The sequence below is a fragment of the Mauremys reevesii genome, linkage group 4, assembly GCF_016161935.1.
Source record: "Mauremys reevesii isolate NIE-2019 linkage group 4, ASM1616193v1, whole genome shotgun sequence".
NCBI classification, from domain to species: Eukaryota; Metazoa; Chordata; order Testudines; family Geoemydidae; genus Mauremys; species Mauremys reevesii.
The window spans coordinates 147,876,559-147,897,218 of record NC_052626.1 but is presented as its reverse complement, the minus strand read 5'-3'; the positions used below and the strand labels follow the sequence as shown (position 1 = coordinate 147,897,218).

The following is a 20,660-nucleotide window of genomic DNA, read 5'->3' as shown; positions in this document are numbered from 1 at the left end:
GAGATCACTTGATCACTGCCTGTTAGGTTCACTCCCTCTGGGGCACCTGGCATTGGCCACTGTCGGTAGACAGATACTGGGCTAGATGGACCTTTGGTCTGACCCGGTACGGCCGTTCTTATGTTCTTATGTTCCACAGATCACAAACTCACACACTTTTAATGAGTATTTAAATAACAGACGTCACCAACTGTTGTTCTGCTGAGTTGAATGAACTGCTATTTAAATGGATTTTCTCAGCATGTTGGTTATTTCATTCTGAATGCTTCCTCCAGACTTTCCAGAGCCTGCTCTTTGGTTATTTTTTCCCAATCCCCTGGGAGATCAGCTGGTTCAGCATCATACCTTTCAGCAAATTCTTGATTGAACTCCTTAAAAACAAACTTCCAGTAATCAGAGGTGTTGATGCTGGGGTCCGGCTGGATGCACCAGTCGGGAAAAATAATGCGATAATCTTTAAAAGGATGACTCTCCCATTGTGTCTCCGGGCATTGGAATGTGGCATTGGCAACCACAGCGGAGGAGCATAAATCATAACAAAGTATGTTTGTTTCACTGCACCGGTATGACCCTAATCCTTGAGGCCGATGTACCGATGCAAAATGCTCCTTATGATCAGTACCTACTGCCTCACAGGGGACTTTACAGAACGGACACTGCTTCCCACAGCCAAACACTCGCTTAAAGATCTCATCCTGGGGCTTCACTGATAGAAGGGAGAGTTTAAACTCTATTTCCAAATTTTTAAATTCAGCTAAGATTTGTTGCTCCAGGTCAGAAAGGAAAGTCTGAATGAAAGCAGAGAATTTCCCCGTGTTAATGGAGTTTATAAACCGTATCCCCACTAAGCTGTCTTTGGAAATGACCAGATCTTTCTGCAGCACTTGGCAAAAGTTGTCTATAAAGGCCGAAACTGTGTTAGACTTATCTTCGGAGTTTTCCAGAGCGCCCCTGACTCTCTCTATTACAGTGGATAGAATCTCTCCCTCCAAATCTTCCAGGCCTTCGTTCTCACTGTAGTGATCAACCAGGTGTATCTGGATCCAGGTTTTCACAAAACCTTCATAGTCTTCAATATAGCTCACATAGTTGTAAAAATCATTTTCCTCCAACAATTTTTTCTGTGTGGTAAATTGGAAAAAGCCCCGGCTGGCGTAATCAGTGGACTGTCCGCTTCTGAGAATGTCATCCGCCATTGCTATTCCTAGCCTCTTATTCATATAGTCCACCAGGGCAGGTTTCAGACACTGGTCACAGAAATCCCTGGCTCTTTTGTGACTTTGCTCTTTGTCTAAGTAAAGATCTTTCAGGATGGAGAAATACTGAAGTTTAAGTTCCTTCAGACTTTGCCAAGGGTCAGTTTCTTTCAGAGAACTATCATGGATTTCTTGAAACACACTAGCAGCTTCTCCCAAAATGTGAAGCTTCAGGTCAACTTCAAAGCAGCCACTAGTGCGAAGTTTTGAAACGTCCTCCTGTCGGAGTCTCTCATTGATCATACGCAGCAATTCTCCGCAATAGATTTTGTTATAGTCTCCTTTGGAATTTACTTTTTCACCAATGTAAGCAGAGCACTGGTGCATTAAGGATGTAGCAAGTTCCTCTGCTTTATGCCAGCTTTCGTTTGTGAATACTTCCTTCAAAGTTTCAGACCATGCTAAATCTAAGTATTCTTTTTTCATTGTGAAAGAGCTCATTGAATAATGTAGCAAGCTCTGAGCTTCTTGATGCATCAGTCTCCCTCGAATCTCCAGGTCCTCTTCCAGCAGGCTTTGCATTTCTTGAAAAATTGGTCGCTTCATTGAAGAAAATAGCATTGACTCGGACAACACCTCTCTCCACATTGCCTGGAATTCCCGCTCCAGTTCCTCATTATTTAGTTTATGCTCACGACTCCTGCAATCTTCAAGAAGCTTGTCAACCTCCTGTTCAATTATTTTCCTGAACTCAGCCTCGCTATTGTAATACTTACAATGGTGCTTTCTGTTGTTCTTTGCTCTCTCCAGCTGTTGGTGTGAATAATGGTGAAATGTAGATGTTGTGCTTCTTGTGCTCCTGATGAAATCTTCTTTGATCTCTAACATGTGCGTGCCTGCTGCTCCATCTTTTATATATTTTTCCAAACACTCAAAAATCTTGTCTTCTTCATGCTGCAGTTTCTGCTGGGTTCCCTGACTTAATTGGGTAAAGATCTCACTCTCCAGTTCATCTGGTGCCTGATTCTGGATGATAGTTTCTTGTTCGGACAGCCAGAGATGCATATTCTTTTGGAACTCCCATTGCAGTTCAGAAAACTTGGCAGACAGCTGGTTGTAGGCCTCCGTGGCAAAGGGGTTTCTGAAGCTGAAGCAGAAGTTCTCGTGCTTCAGTGCATTCCACAGGCTTTTCACCCATTCAGTAAACTGGGGAATGTTTTTGGGAAGAATCTCAACTGAATGGATCCTTAGCAACTGAAACAGGTGTTTCTTCAGCTCCCCCACGCTCTCACTGTATTCCAAGTTCACTGGTGCCATGGGAGGGACTCCGTGCCACAGGCTGGGCAGGTACCAATCTTGTATTTCTGGATCATAGTCCATAATGTCTGAGAATGTCACTTCTTTGTGTAGATTTTCCATCCTTGCTGCAGCTTTGGTCATTTCATCCAGCTGCTCCAGGAGGTGTTTCCTGTCCCTCATGTTTTGTCCATCTGCAGACACATCACTGACGTTCTGATGCACAAATAAACATTGTGGTTTTTGCCTGATTTCCTTTATTCGGAGAAAGGCATGGACCATAATTTGCAGAACATCCTTCATTTCGGTGGCATTCTCCATGGCCATGTTAACGATGGTTATGTCACTGAATCCAATCACCAGTGTAGCCAGCTCATTTTCATGTTGATAACTGTCCTCTAATTTGGCCAGTTCAGGGGCTTTCAGGCCTTCTGTGTCTATCACCAGGATGAAATCACAGCCCAGTTCCTGCTGAAAGTTCTCTGCCACTTTAATGAGGGACATGAAGGCTCCTCGCGTACATCGGCCACTGCTCACTGCAAACTGCAGGCCGAACATGGTGTTGAGGAGGGTGGATTTCCCAGTGCTCTGCACTCCCAGCACTGTTAGAACCACCATTCTGGACCTTCCCCCCAGCTTGGCATGGAGCTCAGTCAGAACATCTGTCACCCACTGCAGTGGGATGTTGGATACATCTCCATCAATCAGCTCCATGGGAAACCCTTCCAGCATCAGGTCAGCTGCTATGCCTGGGAGAGGAGTGAATTGCCTTTGGCTTTCTGCTATTTTGCCTTCCTTCACCATTGCGTGTTCAGCCTCATACAACTGCCCCAACTCACGCAGGAAATGCTTCACCTCTAGGGAACCAGCAGAGATTGATTCACCCTGTTCTTCTAGCTTTTGTGGGTCGCCTGCCAAAGCATTATACTGAACTTGTCGTCTGGAATGTTCATCCTTAGCAATGTGATCCAGCGTATATTTCAGCCATTTGAGGAAATGATGTTTTTCCACTGCAGTCAGTTGTCCTAGTCCATTGATAAATTTAATCAGCCCATCGTTAAGCTCACAATTATTTTGCTGGGCACGAAGCTCTGACAGTTTTTCTTTCAGCTGCATTTTATAGTCTTCAGGAGGGACAGTTCCTTGTTCTTTCATTCTGCACAGCTCTTTTTCTACTTTCGTCACGGTATTCCACAGATCTCCTTGGAGTTTCAGCATTTCTGCCTTGCAATTGGTCACATCTCTCATATTCATGGTAATTTCTCTAGCCCACTTGCGTCCGCTCTGACATTCCTCAAGGTCCTCATCTACCAGGACACCTAATTCACGTGCTGCCGCAGCCAGGGCTTCCATATTTACTCTCTTGTTGGAGGAGTTCGTTATGCTTCGTATCGCGCACTGGAGATTTTCTACAAATTCTGTCTCATTTGTGCTGTTGCTTTTCTCCAGCACATTTAATTTGTTCAGTTTCAGCACTGGAGCTAATTTATTAAGGAAACTCAGAGTTTCAGTGCATTGCTCAGCCTGGGAACTGAGGATGAAGTAGTATTGAGCAGCTGATCCCTGCAGAGATGATAACAGCACGTATTCTCTCTCACTGATGCTCTCAGTAACTATGAACACTGCTGAGGAGACCTCTGTTAAAAAGCTGAACTGCAGCCAGTGGGACGCAATGTCTCCACGCAGGTTTGCAACTGCAACGGGCTCTGGGAAAAGATCTGAATTCTCCTTCTCCCCAGGGAAATACCAGGAAATCTCGACCAGCCCATCTGCGATTTCCCGAGGGACGTTCCCAGACTCCATGTCCCGATGGATGAAGAAATCGTGGTGCTGCTGGGAGGGGCTGAGAACCTCATTGAGGAGTTTGGACTTGGAGAAGCTGCAGCTCCCCAGCCGCACAAAGGAAATGGTTGGCATTTTGGTGAGCACCAGGCTCTCCTCCCTGAACCCTCTGCTCTCTGCCAGGGAGTGCGGCCTCCACTTCTTCACAATGTCCCTCATGGCCCACAGCATCAGGGTGCACTTGGGGGTGTCGAGGGCAGGCAGCAGCAGAGGGAGGGCAAACTGGCACATGGACATTTTGGACAGGATCTCCTGCTGCAGGAAACTGTCTGAGCAAAGCAGAACAGCACAGAGAACATCGAGGGGGTGCAGAGACGCTCTGGCATCTGAGTTGCTGTGGTGAAGAATATTGCCACAGTCACCTAGTCTACCATTCTCCTTACTGCTGGCTTGGTCACCAGTTGCTTCCTGCCAAAAGTTTGTGTTTCTGGCCATCCCGTTCAGAGCCATGACCTTCCTCAGAAAATGCCATGGTAAATCCCCTAATGCCTGAGGAGTCCAGTCCTCTGAACTTTCTGGGTTGATTTCCTGAAGATCCCTCAATCCCAGCTTCGTGCTTCTGTGCTGGTCCATCTTCAGCTTGGACAGGAGGTCCTGGAGTGCTCTCCTTCTCTCTGCAGAAAGAGAGTAAAGCATGAGCAGGTTTCAGAACTGATATTTAAAATATGCATACCAGGTGCGGTGAAAATTGTGGTCTTCACGTTCAAGTATGAGTGAAAAAGAGGGAAAAACACATAAAAAAAATCTTGGAGCATGAATGGGCAAAGAAATGATCAATGAAGCTAAACTTTTGAGTTCTATTCTGTTACCTCTTCAGTTCCTTGAAACCTGTTCTGATCTCTTTGTGCAAATTTAAACAAACCTACCTACCAACCAACCCAACCCAACAAAGCAAATAACCCCAACCAACCAAAACCAAACTTCTTTGCCCCAGAATCTTCAAAAGTATTTAGGCCCCTAATTTCTATTGATTTCATGCTTCTCTGTCATTGAAGATTTGTAATGACAGGCAGTCCCTATGCTCTTTCCACCCCATCAAAAGACAGTCACAGCAGCAAATGCTTTTATGTAGTATTGTGAAGAGAGCTCTGCAACTTGAGCTGTGAAACCCAAAGCACATGAAACTTGTGCTTAATTCTGCATCATTTCATGTAGGTGTTTCTATGTGGATCCAATAGGTTCCAAGCTGGTGGAGAACCGAGGATGTACAAACAAGGCTTTTTGCTTGCTAAGATAGTTTCTCCATGCTTAGCAGGGCCGGCTCCAGACCTCAGCGCGCCAAGCGCGCTCTTGGGGCGGCGTCCCGCGGGAGGGCGGCAGGCAGCTTGGGTGGACCTCCCACAGGCATGCCTGCAGAGGGTCCGCTGGTCCCACGGCTCCGGTGGAGCATTCGCAGGCAGAGCGTCCCCTGCGGCGTGCCGCCGTGCTTGGGGCGCCCGAAATCCTAGAGCCGACCCTGATGCTTAGCTCACCGATTGTCATCAAACAAGGAAATAAATAAGTTGGTAATTGCTAAATGCATCATGTTGTGCTAACTTTAAAGCTATTAAGATAATAACTGCATCTTTAACACTTGTAAGGATTTTTCAAAACCACCTAGGGGATCTAGGAGAACAGTGAGTGAGAGAGGGATGGAGGAGGGAGGCGGGTCGGAACTTGCAAAGCAGCTGCTGACACAGTGTCGGCTCCAAAAATCCACTCTCTCTCTCCCCCATGCTCCCTGTCACACTCCACCCCGGCCTTTTGAAAAGCATGTTGCAGCCACTTGAACGCAGGGCCGCCCAGATGGGGGGGGGGGCAAGAGGGGCAATTTGCCCCAGGCCCCGGGCCCCGCAGGGGCCCCTACGAGAGTTTTTCGGGGCCCCTGGAGCAGGCTCCTTCACTCGCTCTGGTAGCCCCGGAAAACTCTCGTGGGGCCTGGGCCCCTGGAGTTTCTTCCTCTCCGGTCTTCGCCAGCGGGGGGTCCTTCCGCTCCGGGGCAGAAGGACCCCCCACTGGTGAATTATCACCGAAGCAGGACCCGCCGCCGATGTGCAGCCCGGTCTTTGGCGGTAATTCGGCGGCGGGGGGGGTGTCCCCGCCGCGGGTCTCTGGGGCACTTCGGCGGCGGGTCCCAGAACGGAAGGGCCCCCCGCCGCCGAATTACCGCCGAAGACCCAGCTGCACTCCGGCAGCGGGTCCCGCTTCGGCGGTAATTCGGCAGCGGGGGGACCCGCCGTGGGTCTCCGGGGCACTTTGGTGGTGGGTCCCGGAGCGGAAGGGCCTCCCGCTGCCAAATTACCGCCGATGCGGGGGTCCCCCGCTGCCGAAGACACCAGGCCCCCGGAATCCTCTGGGCAGCCCTGCTTGAATGCTGGGATAGCTGCCCATAATACACCGCTCCAAATGCCGCTGCAAATGTGGCCATGCCAGTGCACTGGCAGCTGATAGTGTAGACAGACTGCAGCGCTTTCCCTGCTGCACTCTCCAAAGGCTGGTTTAACCCAAAGCGCTGTACAGCTGCAAGTGTAGCCATGCCCAGATTCTTTTGTTGCTGCTTGTGTACCCCCAGCTCTCCTCCTTCCCCCTAGTTCCCCTCTGCTCCCCCAGCTCTCCCTCTCCCCGCCCTGGCAATGTCCTCGTTTTGAGAACCTGGAACGTTCATAAAAGAAAATACCTTTAAGAAGCTCTTCCCCCACCATCTCTGGGTCTTGGTGAGTCTCTGATTCCTGGTCTGGATTTGAACCACCTAGAAAGACATTGTGAGTACTTAAAGATCCCCTTGATTAATTTCTCAAATGCAGCTTTGTTCCTAGCCACACAAATAAGCCAACTCTAAGAGTGGGAGTTAGTCTCTAATTTCGGCAAAATAATCTGACAGGTGCAGTGAGTTTCTCAAGTACTCCTGTTCTTTTTCTTGAATTCTTGGTTCTTAAAGTACATCCTGCATAGTGCGAATCTGGATGTTTTTACAGGCTGTGCAACAATGACAAAGGACATTCCCCATTAATATGTGTGTATTTAGGTGGGTGAGACACCTCTGATTTCAAATCATATTTTAGATCTTATTCATTCCATACTTTCGTAGTTTAGCCCTAGCAACATAGTCTCACGTTTCTTTGTTTATGCAGACTCTCCGCATTGCTGGGTCAATGTATCCACATAAATATATTTTTTGCTTTGTACCAAACGTGGCAAGAACGAAAGCTCATTAAGCAGAGGACATATCTCTTGGTGGAAACAAACAGGCAAAAAAATCCAATTTTTTTTTTTTTGCTCTTGTTGAAAACCGGGAGAAGGAAAAGAGTAAAACGTGGATCTGAATAGGAAGCACAGATTACCCAAGAAGTATACAAATACACCTAAAATCTAAGAACTTTCTGGGACCTTCTTGCAAACTCCTGAGATGCCTAAAGTATATGGAGAATTAAGGCCATATTTTATCTAGGCTCATGCACACACACATGACAAAGCAAATGCTACACAGGGAAGTTGCAGAGGAGTGACAGTCAGAGAAGGTGTTTTATCCCTCCAGGTCTTATTTCTTACCAGATCCTGTTGTTTTTGTCAATCTCTCCGCCAGGTCTTGCTGGCTTATGGCCCTCAGCACCTTCCTAGTCACCTCCACCCCATCGTCCTCCTTGGAGCCACGGAGCAGCTCCTCAGTTAGGTCTCTGGGGTCTTCCACCTGCAGGGTGCTCCAGGGGATGTTTCCAGAGCCTTCTTGCAACTGAATTTCACTCAGCTGGATTTAAATGTCTCAAACTCTTCTCCCGGGACTTCCAGGGTTCCCAGCAGACGATCTCTCACTGTCTCCTCCGTGCTGCTTCCTCAGAAGACAGAGCACAGCCTCAGGAAACTGCTTCTGTGCATGCAAACAGGAAGCTCAGCAATTATTTGTTCCCAGAAACAAGCCAAAAATGAAACTAAAAGCTCTCCAGTGCAGACTGCGTGGAGCAGCCCCCCTCCCTCCCCTCCGTCAGAGCTGCTCCGCACAATGTGCACTGGACCAGGGCTGTGCATTTCACTTCACACCCCAAATTCAGAGCCCTAGGCACTGAACTGACACTTCTGATCTTAAGGAGCTACTGTCGGTAGAGAAGTAACAGGTTATTAAGCCTTATTTCACCAAATTCATTCAGCGTCTGGGCTAGCTTAGTGCCCTCCAGATGGCGTCTTTCCAGTCGGCGGCTTCAGAGAACGTATCTTGTCTAAACGAATACCAAGAAAAGTGGAGCAGAAGTCACACCTTGTGGCACCACAGAGAGTTGCTTAGGCCCAGTCTACACTTAAAATGTAGGTTGACTTAACTATGTTGCTCAGAGGTGTGAAAACCCCCCTCCATTGGTCACTATGCCGACCTAACTTCGAGAGTGGATGCCTCTAGGTCAGCGGTTCTCAAACTGTGGGTCGGGACCCCAAGTGGGTCATGACCTTATTTTAATGGGGCCACCAGGGCTGAGATTAGGGTTAGGGTGGGGAAGCACATGCAGCCATCTGTGCTCACCCCCTCAACTCCCCTCACCCCTCCGTGCTGCTCCACCAGGACAAGGTGAGAGGGATGTTCTTCCATCCGCTGCTCCCTGATCAGGAGAAGGAACCCAGAACTCCTTGTCTTCCCCCAGCCCTGGGAAGGGGGCTCCAGGCTCACCCTCCCCCCTGATACAGCTGCTTCTAGGGGGCAAGGAAAGATCATAGCTGGGCAGGGAGAGTTGGTGGAGTCAGCGCTGTGCAGTGGGGGATACCCATGTCCCTCTCCCCACTTCAGGAATGTCCCCGTTGACTCTGCGCTAGTCTCTGCTCTGTTCCTGCATCCTCGCCCCAGCTCCTCACCCGGTGGGTCCTGTGTCGATGTGACCCTCCCTGAGGAGGCGGCACCGGGTTGGGCTGGACAGGCGGAGGTGGGAGATGCGGTGATGATGAAGGGACTTATGACTGATGGTCCAAGCTGGAGCCACCCCAGCCCCTTCACTCACCCCTTGTCCTGCGGCTTCACGGCCTCCCAGGGGGTTCTGGTGAGCCTGCTGCCTGCAGCGTCCCACTCCCAGCCAGCTCTGCTCCCTTTCTGGAATGCCGGCCCTGGGTTTACCTCCCCAGGCAGCCACCAGAGGAATTAGCACAGAGGTAGGCAACCTATGGCACGTGTGCCAAAGGCGGCACGCCAGCTGATTTTCAGTGGCACTCACACTGCCTGGGTCCTGGCCACCGGTCCGGGGGGCTCTGCATTTTAATTTAATTGTAAATGAAGCTTCTTAAATATTCTAAAAACTTATTTGTTTTATATACAACAATAGCTTAGTTATATATTATAGACTTATAGAAAGAGACCTTCTAAAAACGTTACAATGTACGACCGGCAGGTGAAACCTTAAATCAGAGTGACTAAATGAAGACTCGGCACAGCACTGCTGAAAGGTTGCCGACCCCTGAATTAGCACCACTCTGTGGCTTCCTGTTCCCTGGCACAGGCTGCCTCAGCAGCTCCTCCTCTTCCTGCTCTCTGACAGGCCTTTATGGGTATGTCTGCGCTGGAAAGGAAAAACTGCAGTGCTGAGTCTCAGCGTCCGGGTCGATCGACGGGGTTCAGACTGCTGGGCTACAAATAGCCACACAGATGTTCCCGCTTGGGCTGGAGCCCGTGTTCTGAAACTTGGGGAGGGGTCTCGAACCTGGGCTCCGGCCCGAGCAGGAACGTCTACATGGCTATTTTTAGCTCGGGAGCCAGAGCCAGTTGACCTGGGTTGTGTGAGACCTGGTGCCGCAGGGTTTTCTTTGCAATATAGCTGTGCCGTATAGCCCCAGGTGTAGCCCTTTAATCAGCTCAGCTGGGCCTAACCTGCTCTGATGCAGGGGAGCTCGGTCTGCACGATTTGCTGAAACATTTAGGGTTGCCTTCAGGCTGCTTATGCAAAATGGGTCTGCCCTGTGAACAGACCGATAGCGTTCTTTAGGATCACTCAGCCAAAGATCAGACTTGGCCCTTCCGTGTACTCTGTAAGAGGGTTGTGTTTGTTTTGGTGTGTTTCTAGCTTTTGCAGCAATTCCAGGGTGACTCAAATGATAACGTACTTTTTATAGTACAGAACTCTCTGTAAAGTTGAAGGACTGCTGATAAGAAGGGGAGTCATCAGCCTCACCACCATGGTGTGAGAGAAATGAGGGCTCAGGAACTGGGATGGATCAAGACATAAACACTATAGGCCCATTACTTGTGCTTCAGCTTCAGGAGTCATGTGATTACAGCAGAACCTCAGCTTTCATTTTAAGCAAAGCTTTTAGTGCTGAAGAAAAGTTTGGCTGCTGCTGAGAACTGATCAAAGCAGCAAAGTACGAGCATTTATAAAAGATATCTGGTTCTTTTAAAAGGATTTTGTAATGTAGTTGATGAGGCATTTAAAAAATTAGTCCTATTTAAACACATGCAAGTTTTGCCTCAAGCTTGCCAATCATTGGCCTTCTCCAGGTTCCTACCCAATAGGATCTAAAGTTTGCTTCTCCTTCTGCCCTTTTCAGCACATCCTTAAGGTATCAAGGGAAGATGATTTTATCATCGTTCAAGACTCATCATATGCAAAGGTTAGGAATAAAGAATTCTGAGGGGAAGAGAGCCAAGGTAAATTTGAAAACAAATTTCCAGAAATCGTATTGCAGTTGTACATTAAACATTACATGAGTTTACTTAGCTGGAAAAAAACTTCTCTATTTTAAACATTCTACCACCTTGGATGACACGTTGCCTGGTAAGGAAGTAGACTGGGCTGCTGCCTCCGGATAAGAAGTGGATAATTTGTGGCAATGGCGCAGAGGCGGTGTGTGACTTCTGCGTTTGGGGAGGCTGGGTGGCATGAGGGCTGGAAGCTCCCTAGAAATTGGGGGAGCCACCAGCACGTGGACTGTGTCCCCACCTGCTGTTCTGCCTTGAGGCTGACACCCACTTGGTCTCCTTCCCCCGAGGCCCCGCCCATGTTCACCCAGGGCCGGCGCAACCCATTAGGTGACCTAAGTGGACGCCTAGGGCGCTAGCATTTGGGGGGCGGAATTTCGGGTCTTTCGGCAGCTGATTGGCGCTGCAAGCCTGGGAGGCGGGAGAAGTGGAGTGGCGATGGTGTGCTCAGGGAGGAGGCGGAGCAGAGGTGAGCTGTGGCGGGGAGCTGCCTCACGGCTCCCCAGGCCGGGGGGAGCTGCCGTGGGGGGGGCACCTCAGGGCAGATGGGGGGGAGATTCCGGAGGGGGCACCTTAGGGCGGGGAGAGCTGCCACAGGGCAGGGTGGGGGAGGCGCAAGGTGGAAGTTTCACTTAGGGCACAAAACATCCTTGCACCCGCCCTGTGTTCACCCAACTCCACCCCACCCCTGGCCTCCCACCCTCAAGGCTCCGCCCACATACCCACCACTCGTGCCTCTTTGCCCCCTCCCCTGTGGCCCTACCCCATCCACTGTTCGCGCCTCTCCACCCCAAGCGGTGGGCGAGGAGGGTCCTCGGGGGAAGAGGCGGAGCAGGGGTGGGAAGAGGACAAGCAGGAGGACGGCCTCAGGGCATAGCACGGCGGGGCTACAGCCCAGATGCCCTTTTGATGGCGGCGCACACTGGAGTTTTGTTGGCATGATTATGTCACTGGGGGTTGTGGTTTTATCAGGCCCCTGATTGGCGTAGCTATGCTGGCATAAGTTTTAAGTGTAGACCAGGCCAAAGCAGATCAAAGGTGATTCTTAAAAATGCTAATTACAGAGCTGCATTGTTGCATATTCCTCACTTCAATTCTGTCATTAATCACCATAATGCAAAATGTGAGGGGTGGGGGGAAATCTTTCCCTGTTGAACTCTGTTTAGAAACTCTGAATTTTGTTACAGAAGCTGCTGCCATGTTTTGGGCCCTTCAGCGGCCTCTGTGATGACAACATCAAGCTTGCTACGAAGCTGTGGATCTCCAGAACCACACTCGTGGCAACTCCGCTGTGCGGCAGTGAACATGGGCACTGAGGGACACCGGACTAAAGTTTTCAGTTCTCATCCTCAGCGGCTCCGTATCCCGTGGCAGGAGTTGATCGGCAATGAGGATATGTGAAGCTGAACTCAGCAACGGCCTGCTTCAGCATGGCTGCAGGCTCGGTGGCTTTGTTGGCATGGATGTAGTATTAGAATAGAAGACCAACAAATTCCAAAAGGTATTTACCAGGGAATGTTTCTACATGGCCAGTGGTTTTGTGGGCATGACAACATTGCCAGTGATGGACGTAAATTGAATAGCCAGCTGAACATCACCTGAAGGATGTAGCCAGAGATCAGTCCAGGTGATGCTTGGTCTGCAAGTAAGCCACATCTATTTAGGATTTCCCATAATTACAATTTTCATCAGCTAAAGAAACCACATGTGCATTAGAAGCGACATTTTTGCATTCAATTAACAACAACAAAAACCCCAAACAAACCCTGTTGTTTTGCACACGTCCATCCCACTTAAAAAGACTCCGAGTTGGTTTATTGTTTTATGTTAAATGCTTCCACTAGGCTCTCTAGCGCCTGCTCCTTGGTTATTTTTTTCCAACCCTGTGGCAGATTTGCTGGCTTAGCATTGTACTTCTTAGCAAACTTATAGTTAAACCTGTTAAAAATGAACTTCCAGTAGTCAGAAGTGTCGATGCTGGGATCAGGCTGGATGCGCCAGTCTGGGTAATATCGTCGATAATCTTTATAGGGATGAAATTTCTCTTCTGTTTCTGAATTCTTAAATACAGCGTTGGAAACCACATCGGAAGAACACAAAGAGTACTCAAGCATTCCTGTCCGTTTGTTTTTACACTGCCCTAATCCCTGAGGCCGATGGACTGTAGCAAAGTGTTCCGTATGATCCATGCCTCCTGCTTCACAGGGGACTTTACAGAACGGGCACTGCTGCCCGCAGCCAAACACGCAGTTGAAGATTTCATCCTGGGGCTTCACGGACAGGTTGGAGAGTTTGGATTCAAATGTCAACTCATCAAATTCAGCTAAGATTTCTTTTTCCAGCTCGGGAAGGATGGCCTGAACATGAGCCAAAAACTGCACAGCATTTGCCGTGTTTTTAAACCGCACCACTGCTAGATGGTCCTTGGAAATCACCAAGTCCTTCTGTAACTCTCCACAAAACATGTCTAAAAAGTCACAGACCGTGCTGGTGCTTTTGGCACTGGAAGACTCCAGAGCAGTCCTGACTTTCTCTATTACCGAAGACAGAATCTCTTTCTCCAGGTGTCGCAACCGCGCTGTCCGGCTGTAGCGATCTAGCAGGTGTCCCTCTACCCAGATTTTGATAAAACGTTCATAGTTATTAATGTATATGATATAGGTGTCAAAGTTTTCATATTTCAGCAGCTTCTTCAAGACAGTGAACTGGAAAAGGCTTCGGTTTGTATATTCATCATACTGTTCACTGTTGAGAATGTCATCGACTATTTTTAACCCAAGTCTGTTGTTCACGTAGTCCACCAGGGCAGGTTTGAGACACCAATGACAGAAATCCCTGGCTCTTGTTTGGCAGGAATCCTTCCCTAAATAGAGATCTCTAAAAGTGGAGATATACTGAGGTTTTAGTTTCTCCAGATATAGTTCAGGATCATTTTCTTTGATGAAGCTTGCTTGCATCTTCTCTAGTAAAGGAACCACTTCACCCAAAATGTGAAGCTTCAGGTCAACTTTAAAGCAAGCGCTAGTGTGAAGTTTCTGAACGTCTGCCTCTTGAAGCCTCTCATTGATCATCCTCAACAGATTTCTGCTGTAAATTTCATCATAATCTGCTTTGCTGTCTGCTATATTTTTAATATAATCTTTGCACTGTTCCACTAATGATTTAACGAGTTCTTCTGTTTTATGCCAGCATTCCTGCGTGAACCATTCATTCAGGGTCATAATCCATGGCAAATCTAAGTATTCCTTTTTCATAATAAAAGATTTTGTTCCATAATTCAATAAGTTGCTGTGTTCCTGTAGCTTTAGACTGGATGAATTCTCTTGCTTTGCCAGGTCCTCTCTCAGCAGCAACTCAATATCTTGATAAATTTGCTTTTCATCCAAACAGCCGAGCCTTATTTTTGACACTGTCTCACTCCACATTTCCTCAAACTCCATTTCCAGTTCCTCGTTGTCCGCTTTGTTCTCTCTCATTTTACAGTCTTCCAAAAGCATGTCCATTTCACCTTCGATTGTTTTTATGCACGTAGCCTGAATAGTGTTTTTCTTTCTCCATCCTTCGCTGGCAGTCACCAGATTGGAACAAATGGTGTGTGAATAACTTGAACTTTGATATGATATCGGCTTTGACTGCCTAACAAAATTTCCCATGTTCTCATCTCTAACCGTCAGCTTTGCTGCTGCACTTTGAATCCGCTCCAAAATCCTGTTTGATTCATAGCTCACTTTCTGATGAGTCTCACTTGTTAAGTTGGTCAGGACATGAGCATCTAATTTATCTGGTGGTTGATTCTGGAAGAAAGTTTGTTTCTCAGTTACCCACAGATTCATCTCCTTGCGGAACTCCCATTCCCACCCGACGGACTTTGCAGATATCTTGGTGTAGGCTTCAGTCGTGAAAGGGTTTCTAAAGCTGAAGAGGAAGTTGTCGTGTTTCAGAGCATTCCACAGACTCTTCACCCATTCGATAAATTGGGGTATGTCTTTGGGACTGGTGTTAAGTGAATATTGTCGTACAAATTCAAACAAGCATTTCTTTAGCCCACACACACTCTCACTGTATCCAACGTTCACTGGTGCCATTGGAGGGTCCCCATGCCACAGGCTGGGGATGTACCAATTGTGTTTCTCTGGATCATAGTCCATAATATCAGAAACTGTAATATCTTTCTGTAGTTTTTCCATCTTTGCTGCAGCTTTGGTCATTTCATTCAGCTGCTCCACAAGATATTTCCTGTCTCTCGTGTTTTGTTCATATGCAGCCACATCACTGACGTTCTGATGAACAAATTGGCAGATGGGCATGTGCCCCGTTTCCGCCATTCTGAGAAAGGCATGGACCACAATTTGCAGAACATCCTTCATTTCGGTGGTGTTCTCCATGGCCAGGTTAACGATGGTTATGTCACTCAGTCCAATCACTAGGGTGGCCAGCTCATTGTCATGTTCATAACTATCCTCCAGCTTGGCCAGTTCAGGGGCTTTCAAGCCTTCTGTGTCTATCACCAGGATGAAATCACAGCCCAGTTCCTGCTGAAAGTTCTCTGCCACTTTAATGAGGGACATGAAGGCTCCTCGCGTCCATCGGCCACTGTTCACTGCAAACTGCAGGCCGAACATGGTGTTGAGGAGGGTGGATTTCCCAGTGCTCTGCACTCCCAGCACTGTTATAACCACCATTCTGGACTTTCTCCCCAGCTTGGCATGGAGCTGAGTCAGAACATCTGTCACCCACTGCAGTGGGATGTTGGAGGCATCTCCATCAATCAGCTCCATGGGAAACCCTTCCAGCATCAGGTCAGCTGCTAACCTCGGGAAATGAATGAATTTCCTTTGAATTTTTGCCATTTTGCCTTCCTTCACCATTGAGTGTTCAGCCTCGTAGAACTGCCCCAACTCACGCAGGAAATGCTCCACTCCTAGGGAACGGGCAGAGATGGATTCAGTCAGTTCTGGTAGCTTTTGTTGGTTAGGTTGCAAGTTAGGATGGTTCCGCTTAGCAATGCCATCTAAATTAAATTTCATGCATTTCAGGAAGTAGTGTATTTCCATTTGAGATAGTGTTCCTATTCCATTGATAAATTTAGTCAAACCATCAGTAAGGTCACATTTATTCTGCTGTGTACGTAACTCCAACAATTTCTCTTTCAGCCTAGATTTATATTCTTCTGTGGGGATATCCCCTTGTCCTTTCAATCTGCACATTTCTCTTTCCACATTGCTTAAGCTCTTCCACAGCTCCCCTTGCAGTTGCAGTATTTGCCTCTTGTAATTTCCAACATCTTTTATTTCTGCCGTGATTTCTTTAACACGGTTCTTTGCTCTCTGACATTCCTCACAGTCCTCATCCAGCTGGATTCCAAGTTCATGTGCGGTCACAGCCATGCCTTCCGTATTCATGTCCTTGTGATGATCGTTCATTATACTTCCTATAGCAGAGCACAACTTTTCCATGAATTCCTCTTTCTTGGTCCCGATTTCTTTCTCTAGGACGTGTTGTTTACTCAGTTTCAGCACTAGTGCTAATTTATTAAGGAATTCCTGAGTTTCACTCCGTTTGCCAGACTCGTAATTGAGGATGAAGTTGTATTTAGTGGCTGATCCTTGCAGAGATGATAACAGCGCGTATTGTCTCTCACTGATGCTCTCAGTAACTATGAACACTGCTGAGGAGATCTCTGTTAAAAAGCGAAACTGCAGCCAGTGGGACTCAATGTCTCCGCGCAGATTTGTAACCGCGACGGGCTCTGGGAAAAGATCTGAATTCTCATTTCCAGCAGGGAAATACCAGGAAATCTCAACCAGCCCATCTGCGATTTCCCGAGGGACGTTCCCAGACTCCATGTCCCAGTGGATGAAGGAATTGTGGTGTTGCTGGGAGGGGCTGAGAACCTCATTGAGGAGTTTGGACTTGGAGAAGCTGCAGCTCCCCAGCCGTACAAAGGAAATGGTTGGCATTGACGTGAGCACCAGGCTCTCCTCTCTGAACCCTCTGCTCTCTGCCAGGGAGTGCGGCCTCCACTTCCTCACAATGTCCCTCATGGCCCACAGCAGTAGGGTGCCCTTTGGGGTGTCGAGGGCAGGTAGCAGCAGAGGGAGGGCAAACTGGCACATGGACAGTTTGGACAGGATCTCCTGCTGCAGGAAACTGTCTGAGCAAAGCAGAATGGCACAGAGAACATCAAGGGGATGTAGAGAAGCTCTAGCATCCATGTTGCTATAACAAAGAACATTGCCACCATCGCCTTGTCCCCCATTGTCATCACTGCTGGCTTGGTCACCAGGCACTCCCGGCCCAAGGCTCATGTTTCTGGCTGTCCCATTCAAAGCTATGACCTTCCTCAGAAAATGCCACGGTAAATCCTCTAATGCCCGAGGGGTCCAGTTCTGTAGACTTTCTGGGTTGATTTCCTGGAGATCTCTCAACCCCAGCTTTGTGCTTCTGTGCTTCTCCATCTTCAGCTTGGCCAGGAGGTCCTGGAGTGCTCTCCTTCTCTCTGCAGAAAGAGGTTAAAGCATGAGCAGGTTTCTGGTATTAAATATACCCGTTTTGAATGTGTGTATTCTGACGTGTATCAGTGAGGTGGTGGGAATTATCTGTTTGCAACCCCTGCTAATGCAATCTGGCTCTTTTTCCCCCCTGCACTAGGACCCGGAACACACATGGAAATTTGAGTCTACCATAGCTTTCAGGCTATGGAAACTGGGTTCTTTTGCATAGCCAGTGGCGAGTCATGCTTTTAAATCAAAAGTCCCAGGTTCAAGCTCTGCTATGACCCAACCTTGGGAGGTGTTCTGAGTGCTCTTTCCATCTTTCTTTCAAATCTCCCCTTCCTTTATTTTTCTTTGGAAGGAGGGTTCAGAGCAAAAAGATGCATTTTCTTGTCTGTGTTTCTTAGGCTATGTCTGCACTACCGGTTAAATCGATACAGCGGTGTTGATTTAGTGGGTCTAATGCAGACACGGGAAGTCAATGTCAGAGCACTCTCCCATCAACATCTGTACTCCACCTCCCCGAGGGGCAGAATCTATGTCAACGAGACAGCATCTCCCATCGACCTAGCATGGTATAGACACCACTGTAAGTTGACCTAAGTTGCATCAACTTCAGTTACATAACTTACATAACGGAAGTATCCTAACTTAGATCAGCTTTCAGCATGAGTGTAGACCAGCACTTAGTATGTGAACACAAGTTCCCCCGGCATGAACACTCTAGGAAACTGGAAGTTGAAGCCTTCCTTTTTACAATTTCATTCTAGGCAAATTATTGACAGAAGGACGGCTAATCTAGTGCTTCAACATGCATTACACTGACTCTTACCCTTACACAGTGTTTCCATTAAAAGAAGAAACATTCAAGCGTATTCAGTGTCCAAGCTAGAAAATGGTTCCTCAACAATTAAACCACATTCCAGCAGCCGATTCACTCAAAACATAGCTAAAAAACAGAAAAAAACCCTAATTTCTTCTTTATGCTAAAGTTTGCTTCCCAAAATGCACTTACAAGAGACAGCCACCACTGCTGCTAACCCAAACCAAAACACACTGAGTTCCCCCTAGACCTTTTCCATTCACATGCGCATGCAACCGGATGGAGAAAGGGAAGCCAGCTGCCTTAATGGGACATGCTCTATTTTACTTCACATTCATGATACCTTATGCAAAGCACATAGACATATGGTCATACAGTCAAAGCGAATGTGATGAGGGTCACATCTTCAATTAAGGAGTGATGCATATTCATACCTCGAATAAGGGTAGAGAAATTTGGGGTGCTGTCTCTCACACTGACCCACTTCTGTGGTCTCATGCCCCCTTTTTTGCTTCCTTTTTACCAGTAGATAGCGCTCTCTGGGATGAACTGGGGGGAAAATTTTTGTCATGAAAGCAAAAAAGGAAAAAAAAAAAAAAAGCATGAACTCAAACCAGTGGATTCTCACCCAAATTTTTTCTGGCCAGGAGACGCTTCCAACAAAACACACAGTTGGAAATTTTGCTCTCTCTCCTCTCATTCCAACCATGAGGATCCATGGACTGTGAAGTCCGGTCCCCAGGTGACCTTCGCATCCTGGCCCTCATCCGGCAACTTGTCAGTAAGTGATGGGCTGAGAATGACTAATGGAACCCCTGCCCCACCAGAGGCACCGCCCATGGGAGTCATGATTGGAGGAGCGGCTGAGCTTTTTAACCCAGGGAGAGACACAGGAAGTTGTCTGTGCAACTAGGTGAACTCCTGGCTAGCTGCTATGTTGGTCTCTGCCTTCTCGCCGAGCCCCTGAGCCCAGCTTCCCTACCTTGCTCCTGGTTCCTGCCTTCCAACGTTGTTCATAATACCTGCCCCTGGTCTATGACTTTCGAGCTGGTCTGACCCTTGGGCTTGACTCCCGACTCCAGCTCTGACCACTAGGTCTGACTGTTCAAGTCCTGGTCATGATTCCAACCATGAAATCTCTTCCCAGTTTCTCTCCTAAATTCCAGGACTATGGAAATGGCCATGTTTAGCCTGGAAGGGCTAGGCACTTACCAGATTTCACAAAGGGGGACTGAGTCACCTAACGTTTAGTTCAGGCTCCTACAGCCAACCTTTGAGCATCACTGGCATTCACAAAACCTCTGCTTAGCTGCTGCCTTATGCTGAAGGTGCCTCAATTCCCTGAGGTGCCCAAGTTTCCACCAGTAAAGTCCCTGAGGCAGCTAAGTTTCGGCAGCTGGGCCCGTGCGCGGACATCGACATCTTGACACTGCACAGCAGCTTCGTGCCTAACTCACATACCAGCCCCGGTAGGACTCTCAGATTCAGTGTTCCCCTGCCTAGCTCGCCCAGTCTGGTCAACGTGCTAAACCATGTCTACTGGATCAAACCTCTTGTTACGTCTGGTGGTTTGCTCACTGTCTTAAGATATAAAAGATCTGGGTTCAATCCCCACTCTGCCTTATTGGCTATAATTGTTGGGAATCAACTCATACTGACTGTCATTCCATAAATGTGTTTAGCTACAGATACAGAAGAGGAATTGCCTACCTTTAAGAAGAGCTTTCTCCTCCAACTCTGGACCTTGCTGAGTGTCCGGTTCCTGTTTCGAGTTTAAAGCATCTAGCAAAGAAAATCGGAGACAAACACATATTGGTACTATGTTTATATAATCTCTGTGCATTTTCTCTACAGACTTAGTATGTCTGTGCATTTTTCCCACCTTTGGTTTTATTAGGAACAATCTGAGCATGATGAGGAACTGTTTTAAATTCCATGAAAATAATCTCTCACAAACAGGTCACAACAGGGAGGCAGAAACTGTTGGTAGAAGACCACGCCATTAACTTTTGGTAAGCCAAAGTTGGGCATAAGCCACACGCCTCAATTGAAATGGAAACTGTTTTTTTTTTAAAAAGAGCATTGACTAAAAGTGCAGTAAGTTTCAAATAATAGGTAAGAAAAGCAAAATGAATTTAAGAAAAATATACATGTTACATTGGAAGGTCAGGAGAGTTGTCTCCATTTTACAGATGGGAAAACTGAGGCACAGAGCTGGGAGCAGAACCCAGACAGTCATGATCCCATTTCTAGGTATCTTTCTGGTTCCTCCCACAATGAAAAATTGCTCAAGTGCACAGGGAATCACCAGTGATTGATTAGTTTAAATGAACCCTTTTAGGCCCACTTCCTTGCCCTGTAAGTTT

General features: G+C 47.7%; 3 protein-coding genes across 4 annotated transcripts in view; 1 reads left to right on the top strand and 2 right to left on the bottom strand.

Annotated features, from left to right (window-relative positions):
- Positions 1 to 10: 10 nt before the first annotated feature.
- On the bottom strand, positions 11 to 8,789 carry LOC120403401 (up-regulator of cell proliferation-like). The gene is made up of 3 exons (XM_039534447.1): positions 7,863 to 8,789; positions 6,991 to 7,062; positions 11 to 4,948 (listed from the first exon to the last, which is right to left on the bottom strand). The coding sequence occupies exons 2-3, from the start codon at positions 7,013 to 7,015 to the stop codon at positions 249 to 251; spliced, it is 4,725 nt and encodes a 1,574-aa protein (XP_039390381.1). The 5' UTR covers positions 7,016 to 7,062; positions 7,863 to 8,789; the 3' UTR covers positions 11 to 248.
- Positions 8,790 to 11,706: 2,917 nt separating this feature from the next.
- Positions 11,707 to 20,660, bottom strand: part of LOC120403400 (up-regulator of cell proliferation-like) — a 10,863-nt gene continuing 1,909 nt past the window's right edge. The window contains exons 1-3 of one of the 2 annotated variants that reach the window (XM_039534446.1): positions 20,005 to 20,076; positions 18,729 to 18,843; positions 11,707 to 17,476 (exon numbers count right to left, since the gene is read on the bottom strand). In XM_039534446.1, the coding sequence (XP_039390380.1) occupies positions 12,792 to 17,476; positions 18,729 to 18,792 (4,749 nt within the window). In that variant the 5' untranslated portion in view covers positions 18,793 to 18,843; positions 20,005 to 20,076 and the 3' untranslated portion in view covers positions 11,707 to 12,791. Of the gene's footprint in view, positions 17,477 to 18,728; positions 18,844 to 20,004; positions 20,077 to 20,660 lie in introns of those variants that run through there. The other variant, XM_039534445.1, reaches the window with a different exon arrangement.
- The window catches only part of LOC120403402 (up-regulator of cell proliferation-like), a 27,935-nt gene continuing 27,251 nt past the window's right edge, over positions 19,977 to 20,660 (top strand). Inside the window, exon 1 of the mRNA XM_039534448.1 lies at positions 19,977 to 20,109. The gene's annotated coding sequence lies outside the window, so the exon portion shown is untranslated. The remainder of the gene's footprint in view (positions 20,110 to 20,660) is intronic.

Excerpts from the sequence above, each read along its gene's own strand:
- LOC120403401 (XM_039534447.1), bottom strand. The coding sequence starts at position 7,015 with ATGGTGGGGGAAGAGCTTCTTAAAG. Across the intron at positions 4,949-6,990 it reads GGGGGAAGAGCTTCTTAAAG|AGAGAAGGAGAGCACTCCAG; the intron begins GTATTTTCTTTT and ends CTCTTTCTGCAG.